General features: G+C 40.1%; 1 protein-coding gene across 1 annotated transcript in view; it reads right to left on the bottom strand.

The window, feature by feature from the left end:
* Positions 1-1152: 1152 nt before the first annotated feature.
* The window catches only part of LOC127051786 (vitamin D 25-hydroxylase), a 36888-nt gene continuing 12835 nt past the window's right edge, over positions 1153-25205 (bottom strand). The window contains exons 2-5 of the mRNA XM_050954560.1: positions 17185-17326; positions 6943-7575; positions 2913-3242; positions 1153-1529 (exon numbers count right to left, since the gene is read on the bottom strand). Coding sequence (XP_050810517.1) covers positions 1354-1529; positions 2913-3242; positions 6943-7575; positions 17185-17326 — 1281 coding nt within the window. The 3' untranslated portion in view covers positions 1153-1353. The remainder of the gene's footprint in view (positions 1530-2912; positions 3243-6942; positions 7576-17184; positions 17327-25205) is intronic.

Below are 25205 nucleotides of genomic sequence, written 5' to 3'. Positions count from 1 at the left end.
AGATTTTATATTAACTCTGTATTTGGCACTGATCGATCACTATTGGAATACTGCATCCAGTTCTGATGTTCACAATTCAAGAAAGATGTTGAAAAGCTGGAAGGGGTTCAGAGAAGAACCCCAAGAATGATTAAAATAATGAAAAAAACATACTTTCCAGTGAAAGACTCAAGGAGCTCAATCTTACCAAAGTGACAATTTAGGGATGACTTGATCACAGTCTATAAGTACTTACTTACATGGGGACCAGAAGGTGATAATACAGGGCTCTTCAGTCTTGCAGAAAAATGTATAACAAATCCAATAGCTGGAAGTTAACGGTACGCCAGGTTAAACTAGAAATAAGTAACACATTTTTAACAGTAGATAGGATTGCATGGGGAGCAATAAGAAGGTGCTTGTTTGAAAATGTAACAAATGGATAATGAAGGCTGCCATAATTGTCAGAGCAGAGACATGATTCAACATCCTGACAGCATATAAGGCACGCTAGATAGGGTGGGTATAGGCCATGAAGTGCCTTAAAAGTGAAGACATATAGTTATTATTTGATGCTGTAGCGAATGTGGAATAACCAGAAGGATGTAGAAAGAGAGGTGATATACCTGAAATGTCATGCCAGAAAAATGATCTTTGAAGCAGCATTGTGAATGGATACAAGTGGGCAAGAGGGGATTTGTGAAGGAAGAATATACAGATAGATATATGATTTATTACAACATATTTCAAAAAGGGGTTTTAATGAAAAATGAGGTTTATATATTTTTAATGAAGTACTCTAAAAATAAGTTTGGGGCAGTTTTTTATTATCTGAGATTTCATGAGAGGACTCTGACTGCAACAGGTTTCATCCAAGCTCTCCAAATTTATCAGAACATTCTCCCAAACTAAAAACAGTTTTCTGCTTATGTTAAAAATTTTAGAAACTATTTTTCTCAACTTTATTTAAATATCATGTATATAGAAAATATTGTGTCAGTAGCTGAATTTTTTATTAATCTTTAAATAGGGTAATTCAATGAAATTTTTAAAGTTGAAATGAGAAATGGAACCTGATCTAGATTTTTGAAGTGAGAACAGAATCTATAAACACATGAAAAGTATTAATGTCTTTTTTGTGACAATTACATACAAGTAAATGAAATACCTAAAAGCCTATGTATAAGACAAAATTTGTGTGTAAGTCCTTTAACAGAGAGTGTTTACAATTCTTGTTCTTTTGGCAAGACTATGAACAAGATAGTTGTAAATAAAAGATGGGGCCAGATACTCAGCTGCTGTAAATTGGTGCAGCTCCATTTATTCAGTGGAGCTATTCCAATTTACACCAGCTGAGAGTTTGACCCATATGCTTTAACGTCTTTCAGCACAGATGAGATATGGCTGTGGTTGTAATGTCATGCCTAATTTTGGCTTCAGATTTGGAATCAAAGCATGTGGAAAATGCAGGTGAAACCGCTGAAGTAATGAAGTAAAAAACAAAAACATTTCCATCCTGGCCAGTTGTTCTCCAAGACAATGTCTTCTTCCTGAATAGAAAAAAAAATATTTTTTAAATTACAGTAATCATGTTTGCACTTAAATTTAAAAAAAGAATAGTTATTTCTGCTTCTACTCTAAGTGGAGCTGTTTGGACATAATACTGGGTCTGATTCATAGGAAAGGATATGTGCAAATTATATTAAGTGTCATATTTTAAAAACATTTGTAGTTTTGACAACACAAATACCACCGGATCGAATCATGCAGTCTTAATTTAGGCAAAAACTGCTAATGATATCAATGGGATTTTTGCAAAAGACAACAAAATTGTGCCTATTGTCTATTGCCAATCATCAGTTGGTAATTACCCATGGATATCACAGTAAAATTGGGACTTTTGTACAGATCTAAAGTAGGATAGTGTAGTGGCTTTATACACTAATTCTCATTCCATGCATAATACACAGCCTGGAAGCATAAAGGTGTTTGTGGGAGAAGCAGATAAATAGACAGTCAAGGCTAGCAGAGTTGATGAAGTACAAGAGGCAAGAAGCAATGTGATAAGATACAAGAGCAGATAAATAGGAGCAGGTTAAATTGTTAGTAAGACATTTAATTTATTTTGTTCTAAAGCTTGAAAACACTCTCCAGATTCTGTAAGATGAAAGCTTTAGTCTGAAGGGTTTGGGGGTTTTGGTATTTGCTCAATTGATTTAATAAAGAAACCACATGCTATATGATTGCTTGAATAATTAGGACTCTGTATTCTGTAAATGCATCTGCAGCATCGATCAAGTAGTTCTGGATACTCCAAATTTCTGCTCCAAATCAATTGAATTTATTTTCCCAAAAAGTGATCAATAGGAAAAACAAAATTAGCTGACATCCTAAATCCAAATTTAAAATAAGGTATTCATTCATATTTTGCAATTTCAAGTGCTCAAAGATGGAAACTGGATTATGAAAATTGATCAGACACAAAAATCTGCTGCATCAATTGCCAAACAAACAAAACTCAGTTAGAAACCACAATGACAGAGGCTGTGTAAAATCCTCAGATAAAACAAACTTATAAAACATTAAATGACATGATCACTTTTTGTATCAAAATGTCCTTTAATTTATATAGGAGACACCATTACACGACATTGCCAGGGTTGCTGGAACAATTTATATAGTGGGAGTGGTGACAGCCATTGAACCAAACCGTAAACCCTGTATATAATGGAAACCACTTCAAGCCAGGGAGTGCGACAGCTCCCTTAGTTCCAGCACCTATGGACTTTACCAAGCCTCTGATGCACTGCATTAAATATAACTTTACAAACAGTTGTTTTATCATAAGTGTAGCTTTTTTACATCGTGCTGTCTATTGTGGATAGTTAACACTATTGTATATAGATGCATGAATAGGCATGAGCTCTTCTTACCTAGTGAAAAAGGAACAAATGCATCTTTCTTGATGAACTGCCCACTGCTGTCCAAAAACCGTTCAGGATAAAACACTTCTGGGTTACTCCAGTACTTTTCATCAAAGTGTACAGAATAGAGGTTTGTAATTATTGTAGTGCCTTCAGGGATAGAATAACCGCGCACAACTGTATCCTTAGAAGTTGCATGGAAAATACCTAACGGAGCTATATTACAGAACCTTAAAATTTCATGTAGAACTGCTTCAGTGTAAGGCATTTTGCTTTTCTCTTCTAAAGAAGGTATTTTGTTTGGGCCCACGACTAAATCAATTTCTTTATGAACTTGCCCTGTTAGAGAAAAAACCTTTAGTTGCAAAATACATTAATATTTTGTGTTAAGACTAGAAATGTCTTAGTACTTAGTGCAGCACCTAACAGACTAGTATGGTATATATTTTCAATGTTTAATTTCCTCTTGTACTCTCATTCCACTGCTGACAGTTTTTTCAAGCCTCAAAGAAATAGTAATTTCACAACAAACTGGAGCCGTAATCTTGATTCCAATGTTTTTCTTTACTCAATAAATTTCTCCTTTCAAGGAGTTCATGAGAATTGGAATAAGTAACATCACATTCTAGATAGCTAAGATGAAGTATATTAAATGCAAAAAGAAAAAATCAAACACAAGAGAAGACCATGTATAGAAAATTCAGAATTAAGAGCTACTTAATTTTTTATCTAATTATCCCAATATAGTACATCACATATGTTGTGTAAAATCACCCACCATTTTAAGAATCTTGAAATAGTTAGGCACCTTATGGTAAAAGTCAAAGGAACAACTTTAGCTGGATTCTGGATTTTTTTAAACTTTTTGGGATGTAAATTAAATTATTTCTCTTTCAAGCTCTTTTTTAAAAATGAGAAAATATAATTGGATCCTTTAAATCAACTCCACATTGAAAAATCACATAATAGTTTGCTCAATAGGGCAAAAGCCCATTTACTCTTTTTTTTTTTCTGATGTACTTTATCAATGTGTTTGCTAATGCCATTAGACAGCCCCTAAATCACATAAAATAGCAGTGATACAGCTTGACTGGCATCAATACAATACATCTAGACAATGAAGATCTATTACCAAGTTCTTAAAATGAAACTAACCTCTTCAATCCCAAAGAAAGTGCATGAGATAGATCAGACCAGAACTTTAGTGCATTTTGTAGTTAGCTATTATTTTTTATACATGTTGAGATTCTCATGTGGAAAATGTGTACATAAATGCAGGATATTAATATTACTTACTGCTATGTAAAGAATCTGAACTTGAATCCTGAGCTTATTTTTCTCCGAAGGGCTAGCAGAAGTTGAGATCACAGGAGAATTTTAGAGGAGAGGGATTGCTTTGTGTTTTAACAATACAGTGCCTCTTAAATGATCTGGCTGAGACACAAAACTCCACACAGTGCCTAGTTTCTGTCCCCTGTTGGAAGATGATGTTTTGGGGAAGACCTAATGCAGAAGGGAAGAAGGCCGTATGCTGCCAGCGTTGCCAACTTAGCAACTTTGTCACTAGATATAGTGACTTTTGGGTTTCCCTAGTGAGAAAATAAGTGTAAAAGTGACCAGTGACAAATCTAGCGACTTTCACTGCCAATTACAGTGACATTCAGAGAAAGAAGTCACCAATATCTAGTCACAAAATCATTCACAAGCAGCTCAACAGTGTTAATAAAATCCATTCCATGATCTTTTTACTACATTCTGTTGCACACCAAGTCAATGTCATTACATCTCAATTGAGCATGTCCTCAGAAGGAATCACATTCCAGGATTTCTTGGGCTGAGATCACTATAATCTGCAGATGAGGAAAATAAGTTTGTGGAAGCTAATTAAATACTTTACTAATGTCAAGTGCACTTTGGAGAGAGCAGCACATTAGCGAGGGTTTGTTTTTACCCAAATGTGTTCTTTCTTGCCACTCAATAGTAGGTATCAAACCTTGTGATGAAGGAAAAAATGGCTAATGAAGTGGGTAGGGTGGGGGAGGCAGGTTAGCCAGCGAGGAGAGACGCACGGAGGGAAGATGGGGTGGAATGACACAGGGGTACCGTGCCTCCAGGAATGAAGCCCTTACTACAGGATCAAAGGTGGAGCTAGCTTGATTTCAGTTCCACTTTACTGCTTCCCCTGGCCTGGCCTGGCATTAGCTGCCCAGCTGTTTTCAGAAATGAAACCCTGGAAGTGGGGGAAAAAGGGGTCCAGCTAACAGATTTTTGTTTTTAAATCTACTTTCTTGGCTCCCTGCAACACCAAGTTCAGGTCAGGTGAATGCCTCTTCCCCCTGGTTCTGGACTCTCCCTTTCACTAACCTGTTAGCTCAAATGCAGGCTGACAAGAAAGGAAGGCTCAGCTGAAATTAACCAACCTCAGCCAACCTGGGCTGCAGTGTACAGAGTGCCCTTCCCAATGAGCAGAGGGCTGCAGTTTCCTTCCCAATGAGCAGAGGGCACCCTCCTTATGAGTGTACTGTTATAGTTGCTTCCAGTATGCAACAGAATGTAAGAGCATGGGATGGACTATATTAACACTATTGAGCTGCTTGTGAATGATTGTGTTGTGACTGTACTTGGTTGTGTGTGTGTGTGTGTGTGTGTGTGTGTATATATATATATATATATATATATATATATAAAATTCTCTGTTGAATTCTCTGGAAATTTTGTTCGGTGACATTTTGGATTCCTTTTGAGTGTTTAAACAGCTGCATCTAGTGACTTTTCAGGGTTTGTCTGGTGACTTCCTGCTATGTGCAGTTGGCAACGCTGTATGCTGCTTTTAAGGTAACAATGATCCTGTATTATGAGGAAATTAAAAGAGAGTAAATATAGCTAGTTATGAAGGTAATTATTAGCCTTCAATTTTTTCACTTCCATCTCATGCCACATACATACAAACATATATTGCTATCCCCTAGATCTTAGCTGCTGACAAGGTGTAGACATATAAATGTGGAGTTTAGGAAATCCTTCTGATGAAATAGAGGCCCTCCAAAATGTATAAGATATTTTAAGTGATGGTCCCTATGCAATTACAATCACAATTTCTGTGGAATCGCCAAGATGTACAGGAGAGCACGGTTAAACCAGTTAAACAAATGTATGAAAATTAAACACTGAGTAGAATTCTCTGCTGGTGTTTGTTAATGAGTACAGCTTCACTGAGGTCAGGGCAGCAGCATCCATTTACATGAACAGAAAATTTGGCCCATCATATATAAAATAGCAACTTTTCACACAATAATATTTAAGCCACTTAACTGGCCTCTTCCCCAAAGTATTAAAAAGTCTTAGTTCAACCTGAGCACTTACAAGGTTGTGATATGAAAAAACAACTTTTCTCAGAAGGTGTGTGAACTCAGAAAGGAAGCTAACTAATGACATTTAATGTTCAAGTTCCTGCACTAAAACTTCAATATGATCATCTTCAAAAACACGTTAGCGTAATACTTCAGAACTGTGCTAACACTAGTTATGTTTTAAAATGCTCATATTGTCTTTTCCCCCCCTAATAATCAATGTAAATACATATAAGTGCATAGTACATAAACCTGTTATGGATTGATGCACTTAAGGATTAAAAAATGGTTCAAAGAGTTACCCAAAATCTGATTTACATTTTTTTGCTGATTCTTGCATTCTTTTGCCAGCCAGTATTCTGAGTCATCATATTGTTCAACCTACACACAATAAAAGTAAATCTCTCCTTATTTAAAAAAAAGTTCACTGAAGTGTTTACAAAAAAACCCAAAACTTAAAATATTATCCTAATGGTAACTAGATACCCATTTTACCTGCAGATAAAATAGCACTGGCATGTCTGTCTGCAATGCATTAAGAAAGGGAGATAATGGAGTAACGCACACACATTTTTATTTTTACTAAGGATTAGTACTGGCAACTCCAACACACCACATTGAAAATGCACTCTAAATTCTCACCATAAAGGCTACAATATCAGTTCCTCAGAAATGACAAAAATTCTTACCTTGAATGTTCGGATAAAGAGCCATAAACAATACTGCCCATCTTAAAACATTTGTTGTGGTTTCTGTTCCAGCGATGATAAGTTCTCCAACAGAGAAAATTAAATTTTTGGTTGAATATGTAGACTCTGGATCATTTCCACTTCGATCCATTTCATCTAAATATGCATCAATGAAATGCTGAGGAGACTGAGGCCTCCTCTTTTTAGAGACACGCTCAATAAGTTTAAGCAAAAAATTATAGACTTCAGCTGCATTCTTAAACAGTTGTTGATGTTTTCCAAAGGGTAATATGCCAATCCAGGGAAAAGCATTATACAAGAACACTGAAGCACTAGCAACTAATTCAATGTTTTCACTAAAAATATCTATCATGTGCTGAAATTCAGTGTCTTCATATGTAAAACGTTCTCCAAAGATAATCAAATTAGTAATGTTTGAGACTGCATTTGTTATCAAGTGTTTAAGATCAAAAGGTCTGCCTTTGTACGTATCAATGGCATCAAGAAAAAACATGGATTCTTCTGAAATTTTGTGTTCAAAGGACTTTTGACCATATCCAAAACAACGAAAGCTGTTTACAGCTAACTTGCGATGCTCTGTCCATCCTCTACCGTATCTAGAGTTCAGTAAACCTGAAAATACATTTTCAACAGTGTTTTATGCATAGCTCTATATCCTTATTCAACAGAAAACAAAACTATGAAAAACAGCAGTCCATTCTAAAAGTAAATTCACAAATAGAGATGTCCCAGTGTGGTAATGTTCACTCCAGTGCAGGAAAGATTCAGACATCTCTTTCCTCATTAACATATATAAGTATTGTGACCCAAAGCACCTGTGTATTCACAGCCTACACAGTATTGTAATAATATGCCTCATGGGGTATCATATGAAAACACATCCTACACGTTATTGTAATAATATGCCTTTTGACGTATCATTTGAAAACAAGTAACCTGCTTATCAGTAATATCATGGTGAAATTTATATAGCAAAATTATATGTAAAGGTATTAATTCTTCTATATGATGTTATTGGGAAATATTCAAAACCAGACAGCTCTGCCTAGGAAAAAGTTGTTAAACAGGGTCTGTCCTTAAACAAAGGAATGTGTGTTTACCCCAGTTTACATGTAAGTAGTAAACAGGATCACCAGGACAACTCGGGGAAGAGATGGCAGGAAACAGAACAATTTGCATTTCAGCAAACAAAGGTGGGGGAAGAAAGAGCATGGAGCTTCCCTCACCACCAGACTCCATGTGCCTTCCTCACAGCTTGAATAAACTTTACTTTGAAGGGTATTGTTCAGGAGAATCCACTTCAGAGATTCAATGGATATAAAAGAAAGGGTTAGAGAACCCCAAGTTATCACTTTCACCTAAGATGACAAAGGCACGAGAACCTCTGGAAGAGATCCTGACCAAGGAGAGAGTGGGTCACCCTCTTGCTAGAAGACTGAGAGTGAGAAAGGCCATCTTGAACAAAGCCTTCAATCAAAACTTGCTAAAATACGTTTTAGATGTGTGTTTTAACTTTTATTTGCTTGTGGCCATATCTAACTTTATCTCTTATTCTTGAACTCACTTTAAATCTATTAAAAACTATTGATCTAAACCAACAGTGCTGTGTTTGTACTGAAGTGAATGTCAACTCCAGTTAATGTAGCAAACTGGTGTGTTTTGTCTCCTTAAAGAAGCAAATTAACTATATTATTTCTTTTAACTGTCCAGGAAAGAGCTGAACATTATAGTGAACATGATTTTGGGAAGTTTCAGGACTGGAAGTGTGTTTGGATCATCCTACAAGTAGTAACCCAGACTGGTGAAAACCAGTGTGGGGCTGTACACAGACTTTGATGGTCAGAGCTGCTAAACCACAGGTGTATAACACAACAGATACTCAGGGTGTGACCTGCATGATGGTAGGTTAGTTGTGAGCTACAACAGCAAATATTGCAAAGCACCCAAGGTTGCAGGGCAGGCAGTGATAACCTCTCATTGGTCTGGACTGCACTCCAGAACATGACATGTATTTATTAGCAACTCCCTCAAATCCTAATGAGAGTTATGTACATCTCTGTGCAAAGATGGGATAATAGACACTTTGTCTCTAGAAAACACCAGCAAAAGAAAACACCAGCAAAAGAAAGAAAACGACCAGCAAAACAAGAAAAAGGTTAATTGTTTTAGTTTCAGAGTGATAAGTTGCATGGTGTATATGTCAATGAATACAGGATGGTTCTGGATACAGATAGGTATCACCTTTAGTTCCCCACCCTTACCTACAATCTCAGAGTGGCAGGCACTTAGCTTATTAATTATGCTCTAGCAATTCATTTTTATCTAATATAATGGCCTTCCTGTGTAATACAGAATGGGATTGGGGTTATGCTCTTATTTTTTTATATACTGACACACTTTTAGCTATGGGAGAATATTTAGAAGAGAAGGTTATTCACCTTGTGCAGTAACTGAGGTTCTTCAAGATGTGTGTCCCTATGGGTGGCTCCAAGTCAGGTGTCAGTGCTTCCTGGCACCATCAATAGGAAATTTTCTTTAGCAGTGTCTATCAGGGCCACATGTGAGCAGTAGTCATCTTGCGGTGAAGTTGGCAACTTGACTAGCATGTGCGCGACCCAACACCCTCAGTTTCTTCTCTACCATAGAGTCCTCACTGTGAACTCTGAAGTAGAGGGGAGGAGGGGCGGGTAGATAGTGTTCTTGCTGAATAAGCCCTGATGGGGGTTCTATTTTGAGTTGTTCGTAACACATCTAGATGCAGTTGGAAATCCATTTCAGTAGTCTCTGAGTGGATACTGTAGAGCCTTTGGAATACTCTGTCTTTGAAACAAAAATCCTTGGGGATTTTTGGAAGGGCTTTGTTCTGTCCAAGTAAAATGCTAACGCACGTCGGATACCCAACATATATAGGACAGTCTCCTGTGTATTCACATGAGACTAGGGATAAAATGTAGGCAGGTGAATTGGTTGATTGATGTGGAAAGAGGATGATATTTGGGGTATAAATTTTGGATGTGGTCTCAGTGTGACTGTCCTTGAAGAATATAGTGTATGGGAAATGAGCCACAAGAGTCTCTATTTCGCTTTTGTGGATGTAATTACAACCAGGAACACCATCTTCATTGATAAGTGGAGAAGGGAGCATGTGGCTAGAAGCATGAAACGGGCTCTGGGTAAGGCTTTTAAGCACCAAGTTTAAGTCCCATAATAGCATGGGTTCGCCTATTTCTGGGTACACATTTCATATGTCTGTGAGAAAACGTTTTGTCATCGAGTGTGCAAATACTGATACGCCATCAACCTTATGGTGAAAGGTGGTAAGTGGTGGTAGGTGTACTCTAGCTAAGCCTGTGTAAAGCCTTGAGTTCTTTAGTTGTAGTATGTATTCCAAGCCTAACGGGAGTGATGCCTTAAGTGCAGATACGTTCTTGTTCTGGCAACATAAGGAGAATCTTTTCCATTTTTGGAGGTAAGTGGTGCGTGTGGTTGGCTTTCTGCTGTTTCCTAACACCTGCTTTACTTGTTCCAAACAGATTAGCTCATCATGGAGAAGCCATGCCCTCACGTGAAGTTTCTCCAGGCTCGGGTGGAGGACTTGACCTTCGTCTTGTGAGACAAGATCCCGTCACAGAGGGAGATTGTGTGGCGCACAGATTGCCATGTACTTCAGGTATGGGTACCAGATCTGCTTGGGCCATGTCAGAACTATAAGTATGACTTTGGCTTTGTCAGTCTGTATCTAGTGTCTTACTCTTGAGATTAGTGGTATCGGTGCGAATGCGTACAGGAGATGAGCAAGACGTTCCCCTAGGTCGTGGTCCCAGGCCTGCTCATGAGCAAATTTGTGGACATTTGTTGTTTCGTGATGTCACAAATAGGTTGATGAGTAGCACCCCCATTTGGAATATGTGTTGTATGATACTGTCATTCGGTTCCCATTCATGGTCTTTGGCTTTGTGTTCTGGCAGCCTGGAAGGTATGAAGTGGTAATAGTGACATTGTGATTTATGCATCAATTCCATAATTTTATGCATCTATGCACAGGGAATGAGAACAGGGTTCTCCCTCTTGATTTATGTAGAACATACATACAGTGTTGTCTGTCATGACTCTTACTATTTTGTTTTTTATCATTGGAAGGAAGTGACTGCACACATTGTGAACCACGTGCAGTTCGAGCAGGTTGATGTGTAAGTGTGTCTCTGGGATTGTATGCTGATTCAAGTGTATGTCCCAGTCGATCAGCAAAGCATCTGTTGTGATCAGTATGAATGGTGGATCCTGTTGGAATGGGATCCCTGACGGGGCTAGCAAAACCCGATCATATTATTTCCAAGACCCATTGATCCATGGTAATAGATGCCCAAGTGTGAATAGAATGAGCGCAGTCGGTGACCAAAGATCTGGGTATGTGTAAATGGCACCGGTTGTTGGGACAGATCGTTCAAACCCTTGACCAATGTTTCAAAATTGTGTCTTGCCCGATGGTGTCTGGGACGCAGTAGGCTGAGACTGTGGGGTTCAGAGTCTCTGCGAGCACTGTCTCTGTCTCTGGAAGTCGTAAGGTCATTGTCTTTGGAAAGTACTCTCCTGGCCATGCTGGTATGGTTGATATCTTCTCCGCCTGTTTGAAAGTGTGTATATGCCTAAGATATGGGCAGTTGTCCAGAAGTCCTTCACGGAGTGAAGGACCTTGCCTGTTTTGGCCAAGAACAACTTGTCTCTGTTGAAGGGGAGGTCTTCTACTTTGTCTGTAAGTCCTTCAGATTCTGGATGAGTGTAGCCATGATGCTCTATGCATGACTATCGCTGTGGCTGTTGTTTGTACAGCCATGTCCACCATGTCGAGGGATGCCTGTAGTTCTGTTCTTGCCACAATCTGTCCCTCGTTAAGGACTGCCTTAAATTGTTCCTTCCTGTCCTTGGGGATGTCGTTAAAGACCTCTCTGAGTTTCGTGTAACTGTTGTGGTCATATTTTGTGAGGAGTGCAACATAATTAGCTGTGTGGAATTGTGGAGTTGCAGATGAGTATACTTTGTGACTGAATAGATCTAGCCTCTTCCAGTCTTTTTGTCTTGTGGAGTGGACCTGTACTGCGGTTGTCTTCCTCTTTGATTGACCACAGCTACCACTAATGAATTAGGTTGAGGGCATGAAAAGAGGAAGTCCATTCCTTTAGTCAGGGACATAATATTTCCTGTCAGCTCTTTTACATACCAGGGGAATGGTGACTGGTGTTTGCCATGCTGTTTCTGCTGGCTCCATTATCGCATCACTAATTAGCAGCGCTATTTTGGACGTAGATGAAGTGTGTTGGATCTTTAGAAGTTGATGCTGGGTCTTGGTCACTTCCTCAAATGGGACGTTTTAGCTGTGTGCTTCATGCTGGAACAATTCTTGGAATTTAAAGTCATCTGCAGCCACAGGAAGCGGTGGCATGTCAGCCTCATCCAGCGATGATGATGAGTTATGGGCAGGTGATGTGTCTTGTTCCGTGTCCACTTCTCTGTCATCCTCCATTTCCTGAGGGGTCACTGACGGCTCCTGTACTGAGGTTGTAAAAGAACATGGTGTCTCTTTTGAGGTCTGTTGTACTGATTCATGTAGGCTGCCCCTGTGTCCTATTACGGCCATTGCATCGGGAATGACATAAGTGGACATATCCATGGGTGTCTGAACCATGGCTGTATATTTCGGCCTCAGTGGTCTCTCGATCTCATATGTCCCAGCATTGGCCCGGTACCGGACAGCGAGGAGTGGCACGATGAAAAGGTGCCCTTCTCTAGACTGTCCTCCTCATTGCTGGAGAATGGTGGCATGATGCTGTTAGTACCGGTGAATCTTGGTACCATATAGTGGTGAGCGTGGGGTGGAAGATACTGCCATGTCCTCCTGTTGTATAAATTGGTACAGTACCATGGACTTCAAAAATGTCAGCACCAAAGGACATAGCCCTGAAGGCGCTGTGGTCAGAGACGATTATTTATGGGTTATCTTGGTCTGTGCTGGTGCTGCCAATGTGTTGTAGGCACCGGAAGTGAAGGCATTGGCATTAAAGGCTGTGGTACTGTTGTCTTCACTGGTGTTGATGGTACCATGGAGGAGGAGTTTGGCTTGTGTTTGCCTCTCGACTCCTTAACCCTGCTAGTAGGGCCCCGGTGTGGGTGGTGCCGGAGGTTCCTGGTGCATCAAAGGTGTTCACTCTTGGTGTAGTTGGCACTAAGGATAGCAAACTTGCAGGAGACTGTTTTCTTTTCAACGGTTCTCTCTGCTGAGACGATGTCTCTCTTCTCCTTGCTTTCTTGGAGTAGTGAGTATTTGATGTTTCTGCCAATGACTTGCCTGGAAAGTCCCTCATTGGGGAGTTCTGCTGTCCAGATTCAGAAGCTGATTGAAGGGATTTCTTCATGAGAAGGAGTTTAAGTTGGAGATCTCGATCTCTTTTGGCTCTGGTTTTAAGGTTGCTTCAGCGAGCACACTTTTGTGGTATGTGCGACTCACCTAAGCAACAGACATAGAGTGAGTGGCCATCAGAAATCGGCATTGCAGCCTTACACAAGGAACATCTTTTGAAACCTGGTGAGCCAGACATATTTTAATGTCCCTTGTTGAGGTTGTTTTTAAATGGAATAAGTAAAGATTTTTTTTTAAGGGAAACAGAAAAGGGGATGAGAAATATCTAGACTAGTAACTAACTAAACCTAACTAACACTAATAACTGCTAACTAATTCTAATTATTTTCTTTAGGTTGTCTTTCAACACCTCTACAGGGCTCTGTCTCAGGCCGAGGATGGTTGAGAAGGAACGGAGGGGGGGATCGGGTCACATGTGCTAGTCAAGGCATCAACAGCACCGCAAGACAAATACTGCACACGTGCAGCGCTGACAGACACTGCTACCGAAAATCTCGAACTGACGATATCTGAAGTGGAGCACCCAGAGGGACAGCGCTTGAAGAAGAATTCTTTCTTATGGACCCAATGACTGACAGTGATTTCCTCCCCTCCTTTTTTCACCAACCGATTTCTTCTGATATGGCATTTTGTGTTCCACACTGCTTATCTCAGAGTACATGTACCAGTACTCCATAATCTGCACAACCTAATAATAAATTCTAAAATTTGTTCAAAGTGTTAGTTTTTAGAGTCCTGCATAGTTTGAAACCCAGTTACTTGTGAGACTACTTCTGTCTCTGTGTGATTCTGCTACAATAGCTATCAGAGAAGACACACAAGTCAGAGATCCCTCAGTATAAAAGAGAAACTGATGATGGCAGGGCATCCTCCAAGAAGAGACCTTACTTGTATTGCTTGGTCCACCAGTGTGCATTGTTAACGCTTTGTGTTCACTACAAAGCCCATCTTTTCTCTTGGGTATCTAGGAGGTAGTGAGTTGATGGGACAAGAAATACTGCTTTGATGGTAAGGTTATTATGTGAATACTAAATTTTATTATACTTCTAGGCAGTTCAATACATTAAACCAGTGGTTCCCAAAGTGTGAGACATGCCCCCCAACGAAGGCGCGGAGGAACATTTAGGGGGGAGGGTGCATGCTGGGGCCCGGTTCAGCCCCCAAGGGTGCGGAGGAAGCAACACCCAGCCCCGCTCTGCCCCCGCCGCAGCTCCACCTTGGCCCCTGTTCTGCCCCTAGTCCAGCTCCAGCCCCAGCTGCAGCTCTGTTCCAGTCCCAATTCCACTCCACCTCCAGCCAATCTCCGGTTCCAGCCACAGCTCCACTCTGCCTCCTGCTCAGTTCTACCCTCATTCCCTAGGCCAGTTCTGCCTCTAGCCCCAGCTTCTCCCTCATCTCCAGTTCTGCCCCCAGCTCCACCATCAGCCCAAGCTCCTCTGCTGAGCCAACTGTGCAGTAATGGAGGGGGGATGAGGATAGATTCCATTACTGGTACGGGGGGAGAGGGGGTGCAACAGGAAATGTTTGGGCACCACTGGGTTAGACATTTTAAAAATGTACTACTGTTTTTAAACTGAATTTCAGACTGACGAATAATATAAAATAATAAGTTAAGTGAACTCAGATGACAAAATGCTGAAGCCACAGTACTATAGTGGTAGTCAGTAGAGATTTCTATAGTTAAGATTGAATTCCAACTTCTGTATAGGCCCCCATTTTTCAGATGCTCACGTTTATGTCCACAATTTAGCTGTGCAATACTTTAAAAAACAAAAACACATTGTTCCATGGGGTGGATTCTGTTCTATACCAATTATTTTATGTCTCTCATCAATATAGTAATCACTGAAGTGCTCTGAGCAACCTGACTAGTGTTTGTTCCATGTAGTTCCTTCTTCTTCTCTCGGAGAAATTGTGTGAGGTTTTTAATAAATAATTTTAACATATTATATGTTCACTCTGTGTTTATATTAGCAAAACGAAGTCAAAGACACATGGTTTGCACTTGGAACCAAAGGTGATGTCTGTATGATGCCTCATATTTGACAACTGCTCCCTTTACTCCTGTTTTATCTATGTCAGTTGCAGAATATTTAAACAGCCATGCTTACAGGGCCAGTTGTCACAAAGCGTATTTACCTCGTGGGAATTCCCTCAGGGAAGAACAACTTTAAATTCCGGCTGAGCTTCACAGGATTCCCACCAGTGAAGGCTGCCCCAGGAGAGCTGCTAAATCAGCACATACCATGGCTAGTCTAGGCCAGTTTTGCCAACTTGGAACTCATAACCTCTCGGTGGAGTGAGATTTGAGGGTGGTTTGCACCACTACATTCCTGCTTCTGGTGGATTTTCTGTTGCTGGATCCCAGAGACCAGATCCTACATCCAGAGATTAATCTAGACCATTACTTCTTCACCATTACACAGAGAGGGTCCACAGTCAAAACACTTCAACTGTGGACAACTCAAGGAGCATAAGGGTTTAAAAGACCCTATTTGCCCTTACCTCAGTTGTTATATTGGGAAATTGATTCTACATAAATTTAAAAGGTGAATTAAGAGTTTCAAAATTCTGCCTTTGTCTTTCTCCAAAAGATCAGTTCATTTCTTTAATTCTTCTAGGTTTGTCACAGGCACAGGAAAAAATAATGAGCAAATTATATTTTGAATGACAAAGCATGCGAAGGTTTTTTGATTCCACTTGAGTTGGGAAGGATAGCAACAGAGCTCTGAATGCGAGTGAAAATAGTCTACAGCCATGAAGATTTTAATGCAAGGTCCAACTATATCTGAAATGAAAAGTAAAATTCATTGGCATCATACTGCCTTCTTCACAGCTAAAATGGAACAAAAGCCCATGCATCCAAAGAGAAGCAAAGCTTCTGCATTCTAAGAATTTTAGTCTTTATTTTGCAAGAATGAATATATATGATGTGTGTGCACAAAATCTGTTTTAGTTTCTTTTCTTGCTACTTAACTATGTTAGTTAATGTTGCCCCAGTTCACTTGGAAGGGAGAAGGGAGGAATGGCAAAATTACCCAGTCCAGCGACCAGAAATTAATATAAAAGAGAAAATGGGTATGAGAGAAGCAGTCTATGTTAGGAGAGCTATCAGGACCTGAGTAATTAAAGCCTGAGGGAAAATAATCCTGAGTCCAAGACGCTGGCAATCAGCATTACAACTCAATTCAGTGAAATGCTTTTTCTTGTAAAATATAGAATAATTCACTCTCCTGGACTGTGAATTCTAATAATTTTTTTTGGTTATGACAGTGTGAGACCAGCTTCCTATTGATCATCCTGAATCCACATTGAAGAAAAACTCATAGAAAACAAATTAACACACAAAAAGGGCCAGACCTGCACGGGAAGCAGGAATGGACACAATAGAAAAAAATATTCAAACAAGATCAACACTGAACAATTGGAAGACTTGAAGTGGCAGATGAAGAAAGTGTAGCTTCTGCATAAACTTCTTTCCCTGACCACTGTCAAAAAAAGTGACTGAAAAGTTCCAAAGTCAACAGTGTCCTGGGTTGTGTGTGATCACTAGTGAGGAGGGAGGGGACTCATGTTGCAACCTGCTACCACAGACCATAAGAACATTAACTTTAGGGCTTAAAGAATTCCACTTCCCTTGCTCATGCGCACAGCCCAAGTATGGGACTCTCCCAGACACTATCTTTAGAAAAGTGTCAAATATTCTGGAACAGGAGATTAAAAGATTGGGAAAGTAATCTAATCTAAAGCAAGTATCCAATGTAATAAGAAAATATTATCTTCCCTTTCATGACAGCAATACATACCTCCCATATTTGTCAGCTTCTTGAACAAAGGAAGAGATGGTCTGTCTGCAAAAACTTCACTTTGATGAACCAGGCATTCTTTTACAGCATCATAACCATTCAGTACAATAGCAGATATACCTCCAAGATCAAGACTGAAAATCTTTGAAAAGAACAAATGAACAAAAGTGCACTTGTAAAATTAAACTGCAAGTCATTTTCAAGAATAAGTAATGGAGAAAATACTGGAAAAAGTACAACTAACCATGACTACAATAAATAATTCTTAAACTGTTTCCAGACAGCAAGTATAAACATTGTTCAGAATAATCTTTTCTCCCTAAACTTTAGATAATAAGTTCTTGAAGGCTGGAACCATGTCTCTCTATGTGTTTTTCTGAACAGTGCCAACTACAATTCAGCCCAAATTCTATCTGGGCTTTTGAACACTCCTGCAATATAAATATTAAATAATATTAATAGAAAGATATTGAATTGACAGTTCTATGAAATCCTCTGTTTATTATGAGTATTATTTATCCACAAAATAGGTGTGCCATGCAAGTTTCCCAAAACTATCCCCTATTCTGATTTGCAGGAACCATCTCTACAAGTGAGAAGAAAGGCATGGTGATGAAACTATGTAACCCTGGGTCTCCATACCATGCCACCCTTCTGCACTTCTGCCTGCAGAGCTGAACCCTCAGTAAGCAGCTGCCATACTATAGAATACTATATTCTCATAGGGCCCCTGTGGGGCCCAGAGCAAATTGCCCCACTTGTCCCCCCCTATCCCAGGCAGCCCTGGGAAAACTAAACATTTAAAACCCTTCAGCATCTCGGCACAAACCCAGTTTTGAGAAAATTTCTTTTCAAGTGATACCTTTTCAAGGTCTCAGCATCAGCTACTGCTAAAAGACACTAAAGCTCATTAAAAGCATTGGACAAATATTTTCCATCAAAACTTTTTTTGGATCAAAACCTAGGGGTTTTTAAAAAGCAGAAAAAATCACGGACAATGTCTGCTTTCCTTCAAAATTTGTTGTGGTTTTTTTAATTTAAAACCTGAAATTAGTCTGCCAAAACCTGAACATGGTTTGGGGTTTCAGAAGTGTGTGGACAAATATTTGCTGCTTGCTGTGTTTGATTGTTTAAAGAAACGATAAAAAAAATTCTGCTTAAAAAAATACAAAACTTTTGAACCACCTCAATTTGTGATCAAACGCCTGAGCCCATCCAGTGAGAGATTTTTCCAGGTTTCTGATACTCTGCTGGCTTCCTTGACTCATATCTGTCTCCATATCTTTGGCTTCATTTAGGTTAGAACATAAAATGGCCATACTGGGTCAGATTAAAGATCCATCCAGCCCAGTATCCTGTCTACCGACAGTGACCAATGCCAGGTGCCCCAGAGGGAGTGAACCTAACAGGTAATGATCAAATGATCTCTCTCCTGCCATCCATCTCCACCTTCTGACAAACAGAGGCTAGGGACACCATTCTTTACCCATCCTAGCTAATAGCCATTAATGGACTTAACCTCCATGAATTTATCTAGTTCTCTCTTAAACCCTGTTATAGCCCTAGCCTTCACAACCTCCTCAGGCAAGGAGTTCCACAGGTTGACTCTGCGCTGTGTGATGAAGAACTTCCTTTTATTTGTTTTAAACCTGCTGCCTATTAATTTCATTGGTGCCCCCTAGTTCTTATATTATGGGAACAAGTAAATAACTTTTCTTTATTCACTTTCTCCACACCATTCATGATTTTATATACCTCTGTCATGTCCCCCATTAGCCTCCTCTTTTCCAACCTGAAAAGTCCTAGCCTCTTTAATCTCTCCCCATATGGGACCTGTTCCAAACTCCTAATCATTTTAGTTGCTCTTCTCTGAAGCTTTTCTAATGCCAATATATCTTTTTTGAGATGAGGAGACCACATCTGTACGCAGCATTCCAGCTGATGGCCTACCATGGGTTTATATAAGGGCAATAAGATATTCTCTGTCTTACTGTCCATCCCTTTTTGAATGATTCCTAACATCCTGTTTGCTTTTTTGACTGCCACTGCACACTGCATGGACGTCTCCAGAGAGCCATGCATGATGACTCCAAGATCTCTTTCCTGATTAGTTGTAGCTAAATTAGCCCCCATCATATTATATGTATAGTTGGGGTTAGTTTTTTCCGATGTGTTACATTTATCCACATTAAATTTCATTTGCCATTTTGTTGCCCAATCACTTAGTTTTGTGAGATCTTTTTGAAGTTCTTCACAGTCTGCTTTGGTCTTAACTATCTTGAGCAGTTTAGTATCATCTGCAAACTTAGCCACCTCACTTTTTACCCCTTTCTCCAGATCATTTATGAATAAGTTGAATAGGATCAATCCTAGGACTGACCCTTGGAGAACACCACTTGTTACCCCTCTCCATTCTGAGAATTTACCATTTATTCCTACCCTTTGTTCCCTGTCTTTAACCAGTTCTCAATCCATGAAATGATCTTCCCTTTTATCCCATAACAACTTCATTTACATAAGAGCCTTTGGTGAGGGACCTTGTCAAATGCTTTCTGGAAATCTAAGTACACTGTGTCCACTGGATCCCCCTTCTCCACATGTTTGTTGACTCCTTCAAAGAACTCTAATAGATTAGTAAGACATGATTTCCCTTTACAGAAACCATGTTGACTTTTGCCAACAATTTATGTTCTTGTATGTGTCCAACAATTTTATTCTTTATTATTGTTTCAACTAATGTGCCCAGTACTGACATTAGACTTACCAGTCTGTAATTGCCAGATCGGCTCTAGAGCCCTTTTTAAATATTGGCGTTACATTAGCTATCTTCCAGTCACTGGGTACAGAAGCCGATTTAAAGGACAGGTTACAAACCAAAGTTAATAGTTCTGCAATTTCACATCTGAGTTCATTCAGAACTCTTGGGTGAATGCCATCTGGCCCCGGTGACTAGTTAATGTTGAGTTTATCAATTAATTCCAAAACCTCCTCTAGTGACACTTTAATCTGTGATAATTCCTCAGATTTGTCACCTACAAAGGATGGCTCAGGTTTGGGAATCTTCCTAATATCCTCAGCCACGAAGACTGAAGCAAAAAATTCATTTAGTTTCTCCGCAATGACTTTATCATCTTTAAGTGTTTCTTTTGTATCTTGATCATCCAGGGGCCCCACTGATTGTGTAGCAAGCTTCCTGCTTCTGATGTACTTAAAAAAACACTTTATTATCTTTTGAGTTTTTGGCTAGCCGTTCTTCAAACTCCTTTTTGGCTTTTTCTTATTACATTTTTACACTTAATTTGGCAGTGTTTATGCTCCTTTCTATTTACCTCACTAGGATTTGACTTCCACTTTTTAAAAGATACCTTTTATCTCTCACTGCTTCTTTTACACGGTGGCTCTTTTTTAGTTCTTTTACTGTGTTTTTTAATTGGGGTATACATTTAAGTTGGGCCTCTATTATGGTGTCTTTGAAAAGTGTTCATGCAGCTTGCAAGGATTTCACTCTAGTCACTGTACCTCGTAATTTCTGTTTAACTAACCTCCTCATTTTTGCATAGTTCCCCTTTCTGAAATTAAATACCACTGTGTCGGGCTGTTGAGGTGTTTTTCCCACCACAGGAATGTTATATGTTGTTATATTATGGTCACTATTTCCAAGTGGTCCTGTTATAGTTACCTCTTGGACCAGATTCTGCACTCCATTCAGGACTAAATCGAGAACTGTCTCTCCCCTTGTGGGTTTCTGTACCAGCTGCTCCAAGAACCAGTCATTTAAACAAACCCAATTTTTTTCAATCTTTCCTCATAGATCATGTTTTCTAGACCTTTAATCATTGTTGTTGCTTTCCTCTAGACATATCCAATTTGTCTACCTCTTTCCTGAAATGTGCACAGAACTGGACACAATATTCCAGCTGAGGCCTTATCAGTGCAGAGTAGAGCAGAACAATTATTTCTCATATCTTTCTTAACAACACTCCTGCTAATACATCCCAGAATTAGGTTAGCTTTTTTTTTTGGAAAGTGTTACACAGCTGACTCATATTTAGCTTGTGATCCACTCTAACCCACAGATCCCTTTCCGCCGTACTCCTCCCTAGGAACTAATTTCCTATTTTGTATGTGTGCAATTGATTATTCCTTCTTAAGTGGAGTACTTTGCATTTGTCCTTATTGAATTTCATCCTATTTATGTCAGACCATTTCTCCAGTTCGTTCAGATCATTTTTAATTTTAATCCTATCCTCAAACGCACTTGTAACAATTTCCAGCTTGGTATTGTCCTCATACTTTGTAAGTGTATTTCTATGCCATTATCTAAATCACTTATGAAGATATTGGACAGAACCAGACCCAGGACCAATCACCGCGGGACCCCACTCAGTATGCCTTTCCAGTTTAACTGTGAACCACTGATAATTACACTCTGGGAATGGTTTTCCAATCGATTATGCACCCACCTTCTGGAAGCTCCATCTAGGTTTCATTTCCTTAGTTTGTTTATGAGAAGGTCATGCGACACAGTATCAAAAGTCTTACTAAAGTCAAGATATACCACATCTACCACTTCCCCTCATCCACAAGGCTTGTTACGGTGTCAAAAAAAGCTATTGGGATGGTTTGGCGTGATTTGTTCTTGACAAATCCATATTGACTGTTCCTTATCACTTTATTATCTTCTAGGTGTTTGCAAATTGATTGCTTGATTATGTGCTCCATTCTCGTTCCGGGTACTGAAGTTAAACTGACTGGAATGTTATTCCCTGGGTTGTCCTTATTCCTCTTTTTATAGACTGGCACTATATTTGCCCTCTTGTGTCTTCTGAAATGTCTCCAGTCTTCCATAAGTTTTCAAAGATAATCACTAACAGCTTAGATATATCCTCACTTCAGCTCCTTGAGTATTCTAGGATGTATTTCATCAGGACCTGCCAACTAGAAGACATGTAACTTGTCTAAGTAATTTTTAACTTGTTCTTTCTCTATTTTAGCCTCAGATACTAGAATCATAGACTATTAGGGTTGGAAGGGACCTCAGGAGGTCATCTAGTCCAACCCCCTGCTCCAAGCAGGACCAATCCCCAGATTTTTACCCCCGTTCCCTTAATGGCCCCCTCAGGGATTGAACTCACAACCCTGGGTTTAGTAGGCAAATGATCAAACCCCTGAGCTATCCCTCCCCCCACTACTTCCTCTTTTCACTGGCGTTCACTAGACATCAAATCACTACTAATCTTTTTGGTGAAAACTAAAACAAAACAGTCATTTAGCACTTTTACCATTTCCACATTTTCTGCTGTTGTCTTTCCCCCTCATTGAATAATGGGCCTGCCCTGTCCTTGGTCTTCCTCTTGCTTCTAATGTATTTGTAGAATGTTTTCTTTTTACCCTTTATGTCTCTGGCTAGTTTAATCTCATTTTGTGCCATGGCCTTTCTAATTTTGTCCCTACATGCTTGTGTTGTTTGTTTATATTCATTCTTTATAAGTGGACCTAGTTTCCACTTTTTATAGGTCTCTTTTTTTGAGTTTCAGATCATTGAAGATCTCCTGGTTAAGCCAGACAGACTCGTGCCATACTTCCGACCTTTTCCTGTGCCTTGAGATAGTTTGCTCTTATGCTCTTAATAATGTCTTTCAAAAACTGCCAACTTTCTCAAACTGTTTTTCCTCTTAGAGTTGCATCCCATGGGATCGTACTTACCAATTCCCTGAGTTTCCTAAATACCTATCTCATAGCTCTCATTCACTATTGAGCGGTCTATGCTTGCCTCCATTCAACCAACAATGCCAGCCTCCAATACCCACTTCCTAAATTAAAAAAAAAAATTAAAAAAAATTCATGTTTTTTCATGTTACCCCACATGCTTGGGAGGTGCTCCCCATACATATCCACAAAACAACCTCATTATCCACCTTCAAATCCCTCCTCAGTCTCTCCTCTGCTGTAATGCCTACAAAATACATGACAATGCTGTCAGTGCCTATTATGCTGACATTGTTTACTTGTACTCCCCTCTGTCTATATTTCCATTTGTTTTCTCTTGTGTTATACATAGATTGTAAGCTCCTTGGGGCAGGAGATTGTCTTTTTGTTCTGTGTTTGTATAGTGCCTAGCATGATGGGGTCCTGGTCCATGACTAGGGATTCTAGGCACTATGGCAACACAAATAATAAATAATAATTTTGTCAGGAAATTAGGAATGTTATAGTGTGCCCTCACCACCAGAACACTTCCCTCACCAGGCAGGACACTGCATTGCAGGGACTCATCCTCTCCAGTCCCTCCCTAAGTTGTTGTTCCTCCAGCCTGCCCAGCTCTCAGTCCAGACCTCTTCCAGGGATAACAGAAAATCTTAATTCAAAATAGACACCTAGGCATTTAAATCTTTAATATAAACACTAGCCCTTCATAGATACCTAAGGCCAGTGCTGTTAATGTTAGGTTACTTGGGTTATAGCAGGGAGAGTCCTTCCCTATCCTGACTCCACCCAGAAATGGCCCCTAGTAGAAGAAGCCCACCCTTTTCAGCTAGCCCACTCAGCCCCTTCTAGATGCCAGAAGACCAATTCTCACTGGTTCTGCTGCAGCTCATCATGAGAGACTTCTTTAGTCATCTCCTGGTGGGATGAACTCAGTGCTCTTCCCTTCCAGTGGGATATTTTCTCATGGTGGGGTGTGTCAAGACTCTGGGGGCCCCAACAGGGGGCAACAAATGCTTGGTACACCTCATCACACACCTCATCCCACATGGATCCATGGGTCTTATCTCCTGTTCCTATGAAAAGAAATCTGTATTTCCATGTTGTATTCCTGACCGGTGACATATATGGAATGCACAGGGCTGTATCACCAGGTACCATCTTGTGATATGTGGACTGGCGTCTTTCATCACTTGCATCCACTTTAAGGAGGCACAGACACCATACCTATTCCCCGGGCCTGGGTTCCCCTACCAGCCACTGGGGACATGGCACTGAATGTGCAGACGACAGTGGACTGCCTGTGATGATTTGGTCTGGAAAGACTTTGTTACACCTCCCAGAAAGGGGAACCATGGACTGACCTGGCTGGAGGGCTGAGTCACAGAAATGAGGCTGCAGTTCCTGGAGCGAGAAGGATAAGAGGACGATGGGAAAGACACCAGCAGAGGAGAGTGCAATGCCAGGTGAGAGCTAATTCCCAGAGAGACCACGGGGAGGTGACACTAGTGATGAGTGTATCCCGCAACACACTTCTTGGGAGTTGTATACTAATACAACTCCTAGGCCAACTTCCGATGCATCTGTTTGAAGAATAAACGGTAGCCAGAAGTCTGGGTACTGGAGCATGGGTCGCCTCCATAAAATGTCCCTTAATCTTTTCAAAGACTCCCTCACACTCCCTGGTACACAATATCACTGGTGTGGATGACTTTCTAGGTTTAGTCAAAGATGTTGCTAGGGTGGCAAATTGTGGAATGAAGCAATGAGAATAACTTGTCAGTCCTAGAAAACCCCACACTTGCTCCTTGGTCTTAGGGACCAGGGTTTTCTTCAAGGCTTCTCTCTTGTTCTCAAGAGAATAAGTTCAGCCATTTCCCATAAGCAATCAAAGATATTTAGTCTCTTGCATGCCAAATTTGCATTTTTGGGGGTTTGCTGTGACCAGCCTCCCCCAGCAACTAGTACAGATGCCACAAGGACCAAGTGTGACCATCAGTCTGTGCTGAAAATAACCACATTGCCAAGGTATACTGCTGCAAACTGGTGGCAAACCACATGGTCCATGAGCAGCTGGGGCCCCATGCAAACCAAAGGACATGGGATGAACTGAAAAAGCCTCAGGGGCATGGCAAATGCTACTTTTTCCCTCAAATCTAGTGTAAGGGGTATTTGCCAGTATCCTTTTGTCAAGTATGGTGTTATAATATACCTTACCTTCCCTAAATGATCGAGCAGCTCATCTACCTGGGGCACTGGATAAGTTTCAAACTAGGATAGAATCCAGAAATCTATGCAGCACCAGATGGTGTTGT

This window comes from Gopherus flavomarginatus, chromosome 5 (genome assembly GCF_025201925.1).
Source record: "Gopherus flavomarginatus isolate rGopFla2 chromosome 5, rGopFla2.mat.asm, whole genome shotgun sequence".
Lineage (NCBI taxonomy): Eukaryota > Metazoa > Chordata > Testudines > Testudinidae > Gopherus > Gopherus flavomarginatus.
The sequence above is the reverse complement of the archived record's forward strand: the minus strand, read 5'-3'. Positions and strand labels throughout refer to the sequence as shown.